The sequence below is a fragment of the Neopsephotus bourkii genome, unplaced genomic scaffold (genome assembly GCF_033783945.1).
Source record: "Neopsephotus bourkii isolate Nb327-2 ecotype Australia unplaced genomic scaffold, CSIRO-AGI_Nbou_v1 NB_318, whole genome shotgun sequence".
Classification (NCBI taxonomy): Eukaryota; Metazoa; Chordata; class Aves; order Psittaciformes; family Psittacidae; genus Neopsephotus; species Neopsephotus bourkii.
This window is the reverse complement of record NW_026900826.1, coordinates 580653-598920: the sequence shown is the minus strand read 5'-3', so window position 1 is coordinate 598920 and position 18268 is coordinate 580653. Positions and strand designations below refer to the sequence as shown.

At 38.1% G+C, this 18268-nt stretch overlaps 1 protein-coding gene across 6 annotated transcripts in view; it reads left to right on the top strand.

Annotated features, from left to right (window-relative positions):
- ADAMTSL3 (ADAMTS like 3) overlaps positions 1-18268 on the top strand; it is a 179528-nt gene that overhangs the window by 16440 nt on the left and 144820 nt on the right. For all 6 annotated transcript variants that reach the window (XR_009724559.1, XM_061347296.1, XM_061347297.1 and 3 more), the window contains exon 3: positions 15786-15905. Coding sequence is in view for 5 of the 6 variants with exons in the window: in XM_061347296.1 (XP_061203280.1) it covers positions 15786-15905 (120 nt within the window). In the remaining variant the exon portion in view is untranslated. The remainder of the gene's footprint in view (positions 1-15785; positions 15906-18268) is intronic.

Sequence of the window (18268 nt, the reverse complement as noted above, 5' to 3'; positions counted from 1 at the left end):
CCAGGTAGCAGCAGTACAGAGCAAAACCAGGGGGGCAGTGCAGCCCTGCGTTTTCCCCATCTGCATGAAGCATTTGGTTGATCTGTGAAATACTGGTGATTGATTTGGATTCTTATGGCTTTTAGGCAATTTAGAATGCTTCTGTGTTTGTAAATGGCAAGGAATGAATAGTTTTGGCTTATTTTGAGATTCAGGGACCATATTAAATCTTTTTGGCATAGGCATTTTTACTTGGAGATTTTATTGCTGTCCCATATTTCCTTTTAAAGTGTGTAGTTGCTTCTTTGAGGATTTTATTTAAGTAGGTAATCAGTCTTTTTTTGAGAAATTGGTTGTATTTTTTATAGAACAATTTGCAGTCAACCCCTTCATCTGTTATTAAAGCTGGAGTAACAGAAAATGAGAAAAAATACTGCATGCATCATGTTAATGCTAAGATAGGAAGAACACACAGGGAATGAGCAAATCTTAGTAATTTTGGATGGTTTTCTGTAAGAGGGCAACACATTTCAGCCCTTGTGTAGGATTCCCTTCAGCCTTTCTACCAGGAACTATAAAAAGCTTGTATAAAGGCAGAGAATAATTATAGCCTTATTCAGGCCAGCAAGTTGGCCTTTTTCACTGTAATCAGGATAAAAGAACATCTCTTTTGGCAAAAAGGACTGGGCTCTGAAATAAAGATGTTCTGGACTGATAATTCAAAGTACGGCCAAACTTGCAGAGAAATACACAGGTTAAGATTTATATTTTGGTCTTGTTATTTAAAATTGATGCATTTAGGCTTTGTATAAGAACATTTTACTCTGTACAGAGGGCAGAGGAAGCCAGGCCTGTAAAACTTGCAAATGAAAATAGGATTACTGCCACAGTTAACTTCAGCACGGCTTAACTGTGGCAGTGAGACTATCTTACTGTTTACAATTTGTAAAGCAGTGGAGAGTGATATACGGTTATGCAGGATAAGAACAGATCAACTGAACACAGTATCTCACACCATTGTTTGCAAATTCACTAGGTTGTGCAGGTTCTAGCTTCAGTAGCTTCTAGTGTCATGGTCTGAGAAGTCATAGATATATAGGGCAAAAGGAATCCTCTGCAATTAAGTTAAAGGGTGGATGAATTTATTTCCCTGCCTTTGCACAGTCCATTGTTCTTGGATTCTGCCTGTATTTTGAAAAGTCTTAGAATGCTAAAGACAAACATATGAGAATCTGGAACCATGCTAAAGCTTTAGATATTGTACTGTTAGCGTTGGCCTCCTAGCTCACATTAGCTTGTACTGGCAAACTAAGAGCTGACTGCGGATAAGAAAATTCAGGGGAGGTTATTGCCACAGATCCATCCAAAAGTGCTCAGGAATACTTGAAAAATATTCTGTAGGAAAAGTGCCCTTTTGTAAATCTTCAAAATTAAACTGGGCTGTCAAGTATTCTGTTTAACTTTACGTGTAAATGGTACTGGTAAAATAGAAGCTGCTAGGTATGCAAAAATAGGTGTTTTTGCACTCCTGGTTAGAAATGAGGCATGTACTGGGAACTCCACGTTTCCCCTTGCTCCTGCTGTTTTTAAAAGTAGTGAGTGGAGTACCCCTTGTCCTACAAGAGGCATGGCAGCTTTTCAAAAGACAAGGTCAAGTGTACAAACCAAGATGATGTGTACTCTTAGAATTCAGTATATAAAAGCTCCTTTTGAAAAGCTGTTCCTTGGTAGCTGTCCTACTTCTGAGAGAAATGGGTGTTGTCCGCTTTGGTGAAGCAGGGGAGGCTAAATGTCTTGCCTTCTAAATGGTGTCTATCACTTAAAGCTAACTGCTCATTTTGCATGTAAGACAAATGTGTTGAGATTAGATTGTAGCAGCAGCAACAATAAATCAGTCCATCCACAGTGTTTTCAGTACTGGTCAAGGTAGCAAGGCTTTTAAATAGCTTTGCTACAGCCTCTACTTAGTGTTCAGTTGTGTCTAGTATTCAGTTGCCAGTAGATTCAGTGAAATGCCAGTAACTAGGTACATGCTGAAAAGTTATTACCCCCTACAGTTAGCTTCTTCAAACTGCTAAGGAGAGAAGGAAACAAGACGATTTATATATTAGCCATCTGCTATGCCATCATAAACTCCAATGCGGTCTTCCAGAGGAGTAAAATTATTCTGCTAAATTTCCTGTAGAAAGATAATCATTATTGGAAAGCAATGCATGACTTATGACACGTCTCAGTTCATCTGTCCTGGGAGCTATCCATTGTACGTCCACATCTGCTTCTGTACACCCACACAGGATGGGAAGATATTCCTCCACAGGAAGGTCTTCCGTTCCCTCAGTGTGCAGGTGGTATGTATTGGCAAATCACAGATTGTGGATGTGGTAGCCAAGTTCCCAGAGTAATGCATATATAGTGGAGCAATCCACTCAACTTCAGCTGTTTGAATGTGAATAAAAGATGACTGACTAGGAATAAAATCACATGGCCTTTCATTGTTTCTTCTGTGATACCTTTTTAAATCACTTGTACTTGCTACTGGTTTCATTTGAAATACCATTAGAGCATTAAAAATGATATGTTAGTGAGATCAGTCACAGTGAAGATACTTGGTGCTTAAAATATTTAAAAAGAAAATGCAGAGCGTTTTAGTGGGCATCATGCTTAATTCCAAAATATGAGACAATGCCTTGCCTTGGCTTACAGATGTTACTCAGTGTTGTTTTCATCCTCCTTCTGTTGTCATGTTCATTTTGAATGTCTTTCTGTAATCACCTGGAACTTTTTAAAACTGCTTAATGGAATTTCTTCACTGGTCATGGAAGATGGGTGATAATGTTGTAGTGTTGAAACTATCCTGATTAGAGCAGGGATCCTGTTCTGAATTAGCAGTTTCTATTTTCATTCGATGTCTGACTTACTCAGTTGTGTCTTCGAACATTTCAGCAATTCTGGTTCATTCAGAGGATTTATTTCATTCTCTCCAGCAGCAGACCCTGTGTTTATCTTTTCTCACCTCTAGAAGAGCCCTTTCCCCTTCACCATATCAGTCGTCCTGCTTTACTGTACACATTGTACATTAAACTAATGACCATTAGTCTTAACAGTTGTCAGGGAACAGATGCCTGCAGTGCCTGTTGTGAGCTTTTAATTGCTCTGTTTTTTACCGATAAAACACAGTTATCTAAGTAGTGGCTTATTAGTAAGTGTACTTGCAAAATACTGTCAGTTAAAGCTAGTAGATGAATTGTGACCAGGAAGGGGACAATCCTCAGATTAATGGTAGGTCCTCTTTCATTTTTGGTCTTTTCTGATTTGGAGATTACTTTTTTTGAGGGGAGTTGCTTCTCCTTCTTTTGTTACAGTATTTACTTTTTGTTCACTTGCTGACCTTTTTCTAGTCAGCCTTTGCTTTGTTAATGCTGGACAGTGTGTCTGGCTCAACACGATGCACAGTTAAAACCTTGCCCTGCGTGAGATGCTTTCCCTGGCAAGCGGCAGAGGCAAAGTACACTTGGAGAACCACCCTCTTCCCCCTGCAAAAAAACCCCAACATTAAAAGGAAATGAGAAAATGGATGGATCGAAGATGTCAAGAACTGGCATCACTGGACTGGGGGAATAGTTAAGCTGAGATTTAAATGAGGCTTAAACAAATATATAATAGTATGGATGCATGCTTGGAGAAGTGAGTTGCAGTGTTTGAACAGTGGGCCTGGATCAGGGAAAGCATTTCAGCAGCAGCAGATTAGGTGAGAATTATCAAGATCGTGGAAGTCAGTGGCAGTTGTCTCAAAGTGGTAGATGACAGAGATGCTAATAAGACAAAGGTTATAGGGAAAAATAGCTTCCTAGGGAATAGTGTGCTTTACCTGGTGGTTGATGTATCAGTATTCCTGACATCACTAAAGCACAAAAAGCTTAAAAGCTCTAGAGTATTTGCAAAAATGCACTTGAGACTTAGAGACTGTGCTGTGAACAGCTTCTTTTGGGAATTTCTCTTTAAAATCCTGCTGAAACAGGTGTGCACACATGGAGGGAGCTTGGCTGAAAGGCATTCACCTCATATGCCTTATTAATAGCCTTAAACCAACATTCCTACAGCAGAGCCATGACCATTTAACTGCTTCCTTATTGTGAAAATGTGCCTGACTTAGTCAATGTGCTAGGCTGCTCAGTCCATAAACCCTGCAAAGGGACTTACTGCCATGGAGAATGAAGAGGAGATGAAGAACTGGGTTAATATCACTAAAATTATCAGAAGTTATGGAAAACTAGTGGTGGAAAAGTCACGTTTTCCTCACCATGTGTTAGACACATTCATGTGCTGAGCTGTTGTAAATCACTAGTTGGCCTGAGAGTGAACATCTGGCAGTGGCATTCTCTACAGTCTAATTTCTTTCAGGTGAGAAAGGATTCATCAGCTAGAGGTAGCAGGGAAGATAACCATTTTGATTATTTACACTCTTATTCAGGGTGGTCTTTGTAACTAGAACTTCAGGATGTCTCCCAACCTGCATCCCTCTTTGAAGATGTGTTGACAAGATGGTAGCAGGTGCTTTCAGTGTTCTGCTGAAAAAGGTGGATGAACAGTGTTAGCCCAAGCTCTCCCATTCCGTGGGACAGTAGTACCAGGAATGTGTTTATAAATGCTTTGGTCATTTGTGAGTGCTGTTGGGCCACCACACACCACCTTTCCCATCTTCTTTGAGGAAAGGGGAGAAAATTGTTTCTGATCATAAAGGCCAGTGTAATATAGCACAAAAAACCTCCTACAGACCCACCCAAAGACCTAGATCAGAAGCTAGGAAGGTTCAGAGAAATGTACAAAATTTTAGCAATGAAAGTAATTAAATGTAGAAATAATGTATATATTTGGTGTACTCTCTCTTCCTTGATAAATTCTAAACTGACTGAATCTTTTAGAAGATGTTTCCTATTTTAAAAAGAATCAATGAACTTGATGAAGAAATCTCCTCACTCAGAACTGTGGCCTGTGTTGTGCAGGTCATGTTGGTGCCTTTGGAACGTACAAGAGAAGTTCTGGCGCCAGTTTTCCATTTACTTGAGCAATTTCCCTCTGTTAATCTACATTCACAAGCTTTTACACAGCCTTGTATGTGTGTGTATTCTTTGTGAAGTCATTGAAGTAGGTCAGCAAACACTGAGGATCGATAAAGATTGTTCTTGCCTCCTGTGTTATTTTAGTATAGCTGACTGCCCTTTGTGTGTGTGACTTTTGAGGGATATTCGTATCCTACAGTAAACTGATTTGACTTGTCTGAAAAGGAATCTTGCCATCTTATTCTTTATATTACTGGATCTTATCCCTGTTTATATGGTATTTATAGGACTCTGAGGGTTTCATTCATTGAGATCTTTTGTCATGATAGATATTTATTATCAGAAACTTTTTGTCTTCCTAATCTGTTGAAGTTGCTTAGTTGCACACCCTTGGTTCTCCTGGTTGAGTTTTGGGCTGCTTGATCTTCAAATAGTTGCACCAGAGGTGTATTTTCTTACTGGAAAATTATTCCAGTTCTTGGTGGCTGAGAGTTTGCCTGTTGCCAGGTCTGTTTCTCTTACGAGACTTTTCAGTCATTTACAGTAGCAGAGCAATTCCTTACATTTCATCTACCTGTTCAGTTCATGATAAACACCATGCTGTTGCTGATGACAACATTGCATAAACAGTATGCAATGAAGAAAAATTACTAGTGCTAGGGCAGGGTTTTTTTTGGGCTGAATACTTGCCAATTTTCCCCTGACACCTGAATCAGAAGCAGATGTACTGAGATTGAGGGCAGGGAGAAAATTCTCTGTCATTAGCAGTGAAAGGCATGGCAGTGGCCTGCAGTGTATGATAAAGTCAATATTCAGCCTTCCCTACGTTACAGAGGTTTGTTTATAATTGCATTTCTGCACATCTTTAATGTCAAGATTTTCAGAAATTAGCTCTGAAGTATATAGTCATTTAGGATTATTTTTTTTCCTCCTAAGTGCTGTGGTTTTAATACCATTCCATTGCCCCACACATTTCCCTTCTTTGTGTTTTCATTATGCAACAGGAATTCTCTTAAAAATCTGGATCTGCCACTAGTTCTAGCAGGTGTTTGGCTTCTGAGTGCCAGAGTTTTTTTCCTTACGCAGCTCATGGATGAGAATTTCACTGCCCTTAGGCGCAATTTCAACTGAAGTATATGAAAAGCATGTTACTATGTCAGTTCAAATTATATCACTGTTAAAGAAAAAACTCAAAAGGAAATTAAATATAAATAATCACACTAACATAACATAACATTAATAACATTAAGGTTATAATTTAAATGAAAAGAATCGGGAAAATCTGAGTCAGGAGTCCCATGTCATTCTTAGCCAGACTCTCCTGAGAGCAGCCATTGTAAAATGAGGATCATGACAACTTTGAGTCATTTGAGAAAGTATATAAGAACTAAGTTTATATTCTGAGTCTGTGTAATACGCTGTATAGGAACTAAGTATTGTGTAAAGTCTTGTATCCTACTTTCTCTCATCATTAACCTATTTATATGATAGTGGCTAACAATTATTTTTTCCACTACCCAACAATGTGCTGTTTCTGTCCTATTAAAGTGTCTCTATCTTGACCCATGATTTTTACCTTTTTCCCAGTTCTCTCCCCCATCCCACTGGCAGACAGGTGAGTGATTGGCTCTGTGGTGTTTAGCTGCCTGCTGGGTTAAGGCACAATCCAGAGCTCTAAAAAGAAATATTATAGGTTATCCTGGTTTATTTGCTAAGTACTTTTGTAGCATGTATTTTCTATGGAGATTGGATGAGTCGTTTCAAGCATTTTTAAATGCTCCTAAAGTAATTGGGGAAAAATCTGCTCTTTTTGATCATAGAAACCTTCAGTGAATGAGAGTTCCATGAGAACGTGCTTCAATAATGCTTCATTTATGACAAGGGCTTGACTTATGACAAGAATATTTCCAATTATTAAGTTACTAAATATAGAATAAAAAGAGGGTTTTGTTTGGAAGTGGAACATATGGTGACAAAAGGGGTAAAAAAAAATCTTTCTTAATGACTCTGTTCACCTACATCTGTCTTGCTTGCAAGACTTTAAAGAAGTTTTAATGAAACAGTGTTTTCTGTCTCATTTCCAGATAATTTTTGCAAGATATCCCTTCCCTTTCACTGTCTGAGGCACAGAGTGTTCATCAAGGGGATTTTAGTAAAACTTCAATCTTTAAAACGAAAAAGTGAAAACATTCCCCAAGCACTCCCCTTTCCCCCAAAGCACCAAGCCTCAGATTTTACAGGTAGAATCTTCCTTCACCATTCAAAGCTGTTGTTAGAATTTTATGTTATAAGACATAAATAAATTGTTGAACCAAGACCCTTATATAAATAAAGATAAATTGTTGAACCAAGACCCTTATATAAAATACATAAACAAATAAAGAAACAGCAATCTGCTGTGCATACAGGAGATATGAGTTCAAGGATGAATTCCCTTCCACACAGCAGGTGCAGTCCTTCCTCCCCATACTGCCAGCTCCCCTCAGCCTTTCAGCACTGATGCCACTGGCATCCTTAATACAGCCTCTTGGCATCTGTAAGAAGACAGAAAATAGACATCCCACTATGTTGGGAACACAAGTAGTATCAGCCCTGGGGCAGGAAAACAGAAGACGGGGATTAAAATTACTGGATTTTTTTTGTTAGCTTGTTTCTTCTCTTCTTACTGGTAAATCCATATGTTTGCTAAACTTTTTATTTTGGTCTTAGGAATAGGCTTTGTACATTTTGTATTTGAAACTCTCAGTGGTAATCCTCATACCCAGGTTTTATACTATGTTTTAGCTATATGCTATAAAATTGCTTTTATGTTGGCTCTAAACATTGTTGTGCTCATTCCCCCAAGGCCAAACTAAAGACTTAGGGAAATAATTGGGTATTACATATTTTGAAAGCAGAATTTGATCCACAGTCACTAACTTTCTGACAATAATTGGACATGAACTGCTCTAGGGTCATCCCATCAGCGTGCTGTATTTTTCACCTCGGCTCTCACTTTTGTAAATCTCGAGAGCATAGAGTATCTAGTGTTATTCATAGTCCTAGTAGTAAATGTTATATTGCAACGGATGTTGTCCTGCTGCAGATGTATTTGGGCCCTGTAAGGATGTCAGTGGGAACTTTGCCATTGATATCACTAGGAGCAACTTCAGTCTGCTAGTGCAGTTCATTTAAAAGCAAATATCAGACACATCAAATCAATCCTCTGGAAAGAGAGTAGTCTGCCTAACACTGAGTTTAGGAGCAGCTTCGTTGGAAGAAGGAAAACTCAGGGGTTCATATTTCTTTTGGAAATATGAAACAGAGTTGATATTTTAAGCTGGGTTTTGAAACTAAATGAGATTTTGGCTAAATACTACTGCAGACTTTCAGTAAGAAGTTTAATCTTTTAGCCAGACCAAAGCAAGGAAAAACATAAGTAGCTACTGATAAATATCCAAAAGCTAATCACTAGTATAAATTCCTGAAGGTACAGAAAAAGATTTTCAAAATGTGTTGATCTGTCTGCAGACCAAGCTATGCCAAAGAAAATGTATTTACATTTATTCAAGAACAAATTTGGTAGAAATGTCCTTTTGAAAAGACTGAAAGATAGTATCTCAAAACCAAAATGATCTTTATTATTCTTCCTGTGTTCAGTGTTGGCTTTAATTTGTACAAACCTACAGCATGAAGAAAGGCTTAGTCTGAGCACTCTCGTTTTGATGAAAGGATCTTGAGCATATTTATCAGTGGAATGATTCCTAGTGCTTGAATGGGCACAGGATGGGCTTCATTTGAGCAGCAGAAATGATGTAGGCAGTTGCTTTCTTGCACTTGTAAGTATGACTGTAGTTATAGCTTAAATTCAGTTTACAATCATAGACACTATTCAAGCAATAGCTGTGTCCTAGGTTCAGCAGTAGCAGTCATATTTTCTCCTTAGTAGCTGGTGCAGCACTGTGTTTTTGACTTTTGGCCTGGGAACAGTGATGATAACACTGATATTTTTTGTTACTACTCAAATGTTTAGTCTGACCAAGGACTTTGTGAGCCTCATGCTCTGCCAGGGAGGAGGGGAAGCCGGGAGGAAGCAGAGACAGGACATCTGACCCAAACTGACCAAAGAGGTATTCCATACCACAGCACATCATGCCCAGGATGTAGAACTGGGGGACAGTTATCCAGACGGGCTAGTTCACTGCTCAGTCGGGCTGAGTATCGATGGGTGTTATCGTATTCTCTTCCCTTGTTATTTCCCTTATTATTATTATTGGTGGTAGCAGTAGTGATTTGTGCTATACCTTAGTTACTGGACTGGTCTTACCTCAACCCATGGGCGTTACATTCTTCTGATTCTCCTTCCCATGGTGGGGGGGGGGGGGTAGGTGTGTGTAGAAAGGTGGGAAGTGAGTGAGAGGGCTGCGTGGCTGACTTACGGCCTGGGCTTAAAACATGACAAGCTGAATTTTCAGCTTCTAAGTTGCTTGCTGACAACATTTTCCTTTGTCATAAATAGGCTTATACAAAATACTTCTAAATTCTCTTGCTTATCTTTGTATGTATCTTCAAATTAGAGTCATGTTTACCCAAGTTTGTTTTATTTCTACGCGTTCTAAACAGGTCTAAAATGAGAGATGAGAGAAAAATCATTCGATTTGGGCTTAAATATGTCAGAAGTTTGCCTTTAACTAATTCAAAGCATACACCATGGGGAAAGCAGTATTTGAGAGACACTTGAGTTCTCTCTGTGGAAGAAGGTTTGGTTCAGTCTTTCAGATTGTGTTGGCATCTCACCTGTATCTTCCCTGATGAAATCTGAGAGCTGTGTTCAGTGTCTGAGGGTTCTTTTACGAAGAAACGTGTCTTTCCTCAGTTCAGCTGAGTCCTCTTTTGTTTGGGTGTTTTTTTTCTTTAGAAGGATGACGTTTATAGTTTAATTCTGGTTTGAAATGCTGGCCTCTTAGTTTAATATTAATAATTAAATAATTGGCCTGGTCTCCAGAAATACTGAGCTGCTGGCAGCCTCTGTGGAAACTCAGTTCACTTGCCGGGTCTTTAAATGTTTCAGAGTGTCTAGCATTAGGAAGCTGTTTCCATAAATCTTGGCCATGGCAAAAGCTAATCTGAGTCTGCTAGGTATTTATTCATCAAGATTGCTTGCTCTGGAGGTATCTGAAGTTCTGAATTGTTAATGTGACCCTGTTTATCTGCTTACACCCTTCATATTTTGATGAAGCTCGAATGCTATGCTCTATCTAGCATTTTTGTTCTGGACTCCTTGAAAATTCATTCAACTGAATGGCTACTTAGCTGGTATATTGCTTCCCTGGGGCATAGATCATGTGCTACTGCAGCTTAGTAGACAGATATTTAACTTGAACTAAATGAGAAGGCACACATTTTGGTATATGATTGGACTTGCCATGCATATTAATCTGACAAGCATGTACTTACAAGTTGTTAAGAATGCAGATAGTTACCTGTTTTTCCCATCTTTTTTCTTAAAACAGTGATTTTTTGGAAGCTAATGCTCTCAAGACCCTGCCCAATTTTCCCTTTCAGCAAGAACTAATCAAAGAGCCACAAAACTATAGGAAGCAAACTGCCTTCACTGTGCTGGTCTGTTTTTTATAGAATTTACTTTGGGTAGGATAGTGCAGTTGTGCATATACATATAAAGCTTTAGCTGACTGGACCTTCATGCTTTGTCTGCTTCTCTTAAAAAATATTGGTCAGTTTCAGGAAGTGTGGTATTTTGTCATCTTTGCCATTTAAAATAGATAATTTTGAAGTTTCAGTCTTTTTCATTACACAAAACAGTTTGTTCTCATCATGCTCTCAATTTTAGCAACAACACAGGTTTAGACAGGGAATGACTGATTTAAATCTAGATAATGCTGATTTGCATTAAGAAGTGTACATAAGAGCATAGTTCTTATTCTTAATGTGGTTCTTGGTGCCAACAAACTCTAAAATTAAAAAATTCCTCTGTACCTGAAAGGTAAGTGTTTGATTTCTATCTATGTTCAAGTCAGTTGAGATATTCCATCTGTTTTCTTGTCTTCTTGACCTTCACTACTCAGGCTTAGCAGAAAGCTCACTTTCTAAAGCTGTTGCTGTTTATATATAAGTATGGAACAATTACAGTGATTTAATAGAATAGTGACTTGTTATTATGAGGTCCAGTTGATCTTTTTCATAGCTTTTATATCAAGTGATCCCTTAGGATTATACACTAAGTTACATTTTTTAATTTATGTGAAATTACAATAGCAGTTTAAATCCTTGGATGAAATTGTTAATCTGTTACTTGGAAGGAATGAGGGATGATTAATATTTGTAATTTTCAGTCATAGGGCAGCTCTACGTTTTAGTGATTGCTCCGATTCAATAGTTACAAATGAATTGGGTGGCAATAGTTAATATGAATCCTGACTATTAAGGAAAAAAAAGAGCAGTTACAGTAATTTGCGTGGTGGTTTTAGAGTGTGCTAATGGGATTCCTTTTTGGTCAAACTGAACCAGAGTATGTGCCCCAGCAGCACACCTACTGTGCTTTGGTCCCTGAGAGATACACAGTCCATAGGAGCTAGTTGAAAGTAAGGCCCTCACCTTAAAATATGCTTTATGTGGGCATCTGTTCATGCACACTATTTTTGTCTGCAGATTCAGTTCTACTTGGCCACGCTACTTGCTAATGTCAGCATTGGCTGGGAAGCACTCAGTAATCATCCCTCTTTCAGTAATATAATAAAATATAGAATACCCAAATCCAGCAGCTTCAACTTGGGCAGATGCTTCTAGTCAGAGTAGAATATAGAGCAGTGAAACTGGGCAGCAGTAAAAATGACAACATGAAACTCTCAGTGGAAGGAGATCTAAAATCCAGAAGCTTGGATATAAGCTATTCATGTTGTCTTCTGCAATTGAAAGTGGGAGAGTTATTTAGTCTTTAAGCACTCAGGTGGGGAGTGATGAGTGAGGAAGCAATCGCAACCTGAGATCAAAGCTGTGCTCTCAGCATAAGCCTTTGAATAAGAACAGAGCTATTTTACACTTCCCAGAACCTACATACGTTATCTACTTATCAGGGTAGTTCTCCTTGCTCACATAGTTGGAATGATGTAGCATGGAAGACATATATTGTTTTTTGGTTTCCGGCTAATGAGTTACATGTTTTGATTAACCAATGCCTGGAAAGATTTTCAAACACTGATCTGTTTCCAACTTCTGAATTTTCTTCTTTGTCATACTTCCTTGCTCCCTGATATATTAATTTCAATGAATTTTATTCAGTGATTATTATTATATCTTTTTTGGCTACATTATCACCTTCTACTGTCCTCATATGCTTAAGATCATCTTAAAAGATGTCTTAAAATGCCTGTTTTAAATCTTAAGTGTACTTGTTTAACTTAATGTTTAACTTAAAGCTATTAACATTAAACTGGCCATTAAACAGACTTACAATACTAGAATGAAATGTAATTGTTTTCTGAAACTTGCACTTGCAGTCTAGCTTAAAACATGAATTTATATCAGATTAGCTAAGTCATTCAGAGATGATCCCAAATATACTATAAAACCAGAGATTGTTGAAATTTGAGTTATGTTTAAACAAAAATGCCCATATAAATATAAAAGCCTTACAAGGAATGTTGGTAGATTCCTTATTGGGGAATAAAGTGGACTAAGTGGAAACAGTGCATTTTGTGTTCAGTATGAATGAAAGTGCATTGGACTTGTGCAGCTTATTTGAAGGTACCTATATCTAGAGGGAAAAGATGTTTTTCTGCTACTTTGGTAAGTCAATACAAAAGAGTTCTTTGAACATTTGAAGCTTTGATTATTTTTTTAACTGTACTTATTGATTTGGGTTGTTCGTCAGCTGTAATTACTTGGCTTCAACATTGGTTTGCCAGGATAATGTGTTCATAATGTGCTCTTAGTAGATTTTTATTTTTCATTAAATGCTTTGCTGGATTCCTCCTTACTTTAGTTATATGGGGTAGGTAGCAGTACCTATTGCTGTAGTTAGCAGATCAGTTTCCACTGTAACCTCTTGTGTAACCTTATAAAATGTTCATCGTTTACATTAAATTTTTCCATGCTTGGAAGCCAGGTTTTGCTTGCCTTAATCTAGCAAGCATTCTTCTGCTTTTCCAGTGGCTAGCTGCTCATTAGCTTGTAATACGAAAATTGATGTGTTTGAGAGAAGCCCTTATTTTTTCATGTCATATTTATTACACTGTTATTTCAGCTTCAAAAGTTGGCATTTTTTCTATTCAAAGCATAGTACTGATGAATGGCCAAAGACTTTCTATTTTAAATATTTAGCTTACGAAGATGAGGAACACAAGCAGGTTAATCACTGCATATCCTACTGACAATTTTTTTTTATGGGAATTTAGGCAACAATGTGGTATATACATTTATCTAAGAAGTGTGCTGGCTTACTTGGATTCTCTTCTGTCTGTAGATTGGGCAGCTCTTTCAAAACTATTGTTATAAGTTGCTAGCACTTAACACTATTCTTTTCCAAAGTATTTTACAAATATGAACTAAATTTAACAATACACCATTAATATGTGTCAGTTGGTGTTGTAATTGTGGTTTACACCTGGGGACATTGATGTAGAAAAGTACTTTAACACAGGCCACCTGAGATTTAGAATGCATATCTCTTATCCATTAGTCCTGTGCTGAAATCATAGGATTACATCATTGCCATATTCCCTCACATAGGATCTATCGATAGCCCAGTGAAACCAGTGGGGAAAAATGCCAGATTATGTCAGCCAGTTTCATGTCTGGGTTATACTTAACATGTCAGGGTTTGCATCGGCTGCAGCCAGCTTGGATACAGCAAGAAGCATAACTGTGGCCCTTGCTTGCTTTATGGGGAAATTGTTATCAAATGTAGATTTATTCTTTTTATTTTATGATTTAATTCTGCATAAAAAGTCACTTGGCTAAAGTGTGCAAGTGAGACCACTGCTGCAATAGGCTTTATAGAAATGTCATGATGACGTGAACATGAATTGCTCTTATGCAAGCCTGATGAAAAAATCCTCTTTCAAATCTTGTTCAGTCTTGCATGCTAAAATACGACCTTTTACCCTAGTCTAGACATGTCCTTTGCAAGATATTTCTAGTTTATATGAAGATTGCTTGATTTGAAACAAGTATGTTAATCTAATGCTGTCAGGAATGATGGGGTTTACACCCTGAGAAGCTGACAGCTTCTTTTGCAGAGCAGAGTAAGTAAAAGCAATGGAAGCTTCTCCGGACCCGTATTTCGAATGACATGTCATCTGCTCTTTATGAGATAAGTTGTGAGCTTCAGAAAGTGAACTTACTGCAAGAGAGAAACTGCAGAAGGTCCTGCCTTCCTTTTCCACCACAAACTGCTTAAACTATGTGGATTACTTTTGAACTCTCTAGTTATCTGGCACTGAGATTACACACCTATATTTGGTACAGTTCGAGCCAACAGTCTGGAAAGTGGTTGACGGAAACTGCTAGCTTTCATGTAAAATTACAATGCATATGTCAAAATATAACAAACAATTTAATGAAACCCTGTTTATTAAATTCAGTAATTGGGAAATGTCCAGAAGAAACTTGTACATTTCAGGCCTAGTTTTCTTCCCTGAAAGGTTGCAACCCTTTGGAAGGTAATTTTCATCTCCTTGCTTTTTCCACTCTCTCCCACCACAGCTGGACTCAATATTCTGCATTCAGAAGATAATTGCTTATTTTACCCAGTATGCAAACCAATTAGCTTCCCAGGATAAAGTTACAGTGTAGTAGGAATAATGATGTAAGAGTCTGTGCAGTACCTTTACTACTTATCTGGGATGCTTTAGATGTTCAGTGTAATGATAGAGTGTTCAACTAGCATGTTCAGCATGTCTAGCACATATCAGGTGTGTTATGATTACTGAACATGCATAGATCAGTTACCCACAAGCCATTTGTCTAATAAGGGCTCAGGTGTCAGACAGCCCAGCTGGAGGTACTGATGCCTAATCTGACACAATTAGCTCCTCTGTAGCTCAAAATGAGCCCTTCTTCCTCTCCCAGTATGACTTTTGCTCTCCAGCAATTGTGAATAGCGTACAGAACTGATACACACCACCGCCTGGTGTTCGATCCAGCCATTCCCTGCTCCCTTCCGATTTCTTCTTTGCAGTAATATCTTCCTGCAGGATCTGAAAGTAATTCACTGTCGTGATTTCATTGACTACACTACTTTGAGGAGGCTGGACTAGATGAGCTCTCAAGGTGTCTTCCAGGCTGAGTTATTCTATGGTTTTGTCTTTGTATTTTCCTGTAAGAATAGCTATTTAACCAAATAGCACAGTATTTAACCAAAACCCTGTTACCTGCAGCAGACAGCAACTGTCCCGTGAAGAGCATAAAGAAAAAGAAAGTGTAGCTTAGTGTTGCTTTCCAGTGAAGTTTTCACGATGTCTTTCAGCAGTGATGGTTGATAAGCCAGATATGGTATCTTTGTTTAAGAGAGGATTCTCCTATTTGAAGCATCGGGATTGTTTTTGGACCCCTGTAAGTATTTGGCATTTGTCAGAGACCTCTGTAGCAAAATATGCACCCAGAAATCCTGTGCCTGAAAACACAGCCCCCATGCCCCCACCCCCCAAAAATTCAAGTCTAATCTCTGTAGTTATATGCATAGAGGCTTTCCTAAATTTTACTTGTGTTTGCAGTAGCTGTAATGTGACCTTTCTGAATCTCTTACAGACGAGAGCAGAGCAGTCCCAAGGTGCATACTTCTTGCCTGAGTTTGCACTTTCTCCACAGGGGAGTTTTCTTGAGGATACCACGGGGGAACAATTCCTCACGTACCGTTATGATGACCAGGTCAGTATGCCACATGTGAAAATGATAAATTCTCACATTCGTGTCACCCTGAGGTATACATTACTGGGAAACAAACTAAGGTACAAAGTGTGTATTGTCTTTTGAAGGCAAACCAACTTCATAGCAAATTGAATAACACGCTACATGAAATGAAAATCAAGGCACTTATTTGTAGAAAACCTCTTATATTAATAGGATGTAGGAGAACAGCAATGTTTAGTGATGTGTCAATAGATGGTTATAGTTAGTTCTGTAAAACATGTAGGATTAGAGGTGGTTGTCCTTTCTGTGAATTGTTTGAGCTATCCTAAATTGTATTATTTCATAGATAAATCAGTACAAGGCAGATCTTGCATTTCCCAGCCTGTGAAAAGTCAGTACATTTTAGTAGTTCATGAAGTTTTCAGAGGGGAAGGTTGAGTGAATCATAAAGAAGCAAATGCAAAGTGTAATAATGGATGAAGCAGAGTGTTTAGAAAGCAACAAATTATGTACTTTAGAGTTAAAGATCTTTAATGCTTTCTCCAGACCCATTATGTTAAACGTGGAATATAGATACAAATGTAAAGAAAGCAACATGAAAGAAATGCTGTTAATCTTGGCAAAAGATCTAAACTAAACCTAGGAAATGTGTGGCATGCTGTGGAAATTTACTCATAACACAATGTGTTCCAGAAGTCAGTTGAACTTCACATCAAAACAGTCTGAATTACATTCATAGACACTTACAGTACATTTCTTAAGAGAAGAGAATTTGTTAGGAAGCATTCCCTGTAAAAATGAGAGAGGAGACAAGCTTGCCCTGCAGTCACAAGGTATGCAAGTCAAGTGATTGGAAGCTTTATTTTGAAAGATGGTCTCCTTTCAGGAGAAATGCAGTTTGCTCACCACTAATCTAAAGAGAGAAGAGAGCTGAGCTGAGTTTATTAAAGCCTTAGGCTGAGTCTTTTTTTAGGAAGACAAAAGGAAGCAGAAAAAAATCAAATGCAAAGCATGCTGAGCTACGGTAACTTGTGTGAATTTATTTTAAATATACATACAATACTTCATGCTTTTGCGACCCTATAGGATTTTGATTATCAACAGAAAAGGTACTTACCTAAGATGTCTCCCAGACCAAACACCTGGGAAGGCAATAATTTACAGGACAATAAAATGCAGGTGCAACTCAGGCTGTATTTAATGACAGTAGTTGAAAAACACTATAAAAGTTACACACTTTGATCAATACAGTTTCCACTAAATTGAGCACATTTTAGAGAAGATGATAAATCCAAACAGCTGATAGTCTAAGTCTTTGAATAGACTGTTTGGAATATGTGAATGACAGCTGATTAAAAGCCAAAATTAATCCCCCTCTCCAAACCCCCTCAGATACCAGCACTGGCCTATACAGAAGTCAAGCTCAGTTCATTTGATGGAAAGTTTTCCATTAATTCCATTGGGATCTGAGTTGGATCAGGGGTATGGTCAGCTTCTGTTCTTTCACAAATATAATTCAGCTTTGAAGCCTGCTCTGTTTAGCAAACAATATAGACTTAAATTTGAGTTCTTGAGACTGGAAGTGGTGCTAAAACATCAGATAGTTGAAAATAAAGCAACTGTATCAGTAGCATGTTCTTTTGAAAGGAAGTTCTGTCCTTAAGCATTATTTATTAAAAATCTAAACACCTTGAATGCAGACGGGAACTCCTCTGTATCTCCAGTTTACCTTCCAGTGTTTAAACCAAGAATTCTTTGGTCAATATAAAGACTATTCTCCTTGACATTCTAGGACATTAATCATAAGGTTGTAATAATGTACAGTTATAATTTACTTACGCTTTTGCTGAAATGTTCATACAAAACTAACTTCTATCATGTGGTCAAACTGAGCTTTGAAATGTTGTGTTTTTTCTTGTTGTCTGTGTTTCGTTCTACTCTTTCATATGACATTTACTGCATGAATGGGAGGAAGTCTTAAACCGGAGCGTTCAATTCACTTTCTATCCTGCCCACTGTGAATGGGTGTTGGCCTGGGGGAAATACATTCCTTTCTTTTTCCTGAACACCAGAATTGTTCTGTGGACATGCCTAACAGAGTCCTGGTGTTCCTATACATCCTAAGATCCATTCATTTATTTGAAAACTGGAAAAATGAAATAACCTTGTGCACTTGATGCCAACAAAACAAGAGAAGTCTTGTCTGATCCACCGTGAAAATCACCCTCCTTTTGTATTCCTGGAAGGGAGCAGAACAGATTAAGGGATGAGAGCTTCCTAAGACTTTGGCATGGGGGTTGGAGAAGAGGGTGGGTCACAACCTCTGTTCTTTTGGCTAACCAAGATGTTGACAACCTTGCAGGAAAAGTGTTCCTTCCTTA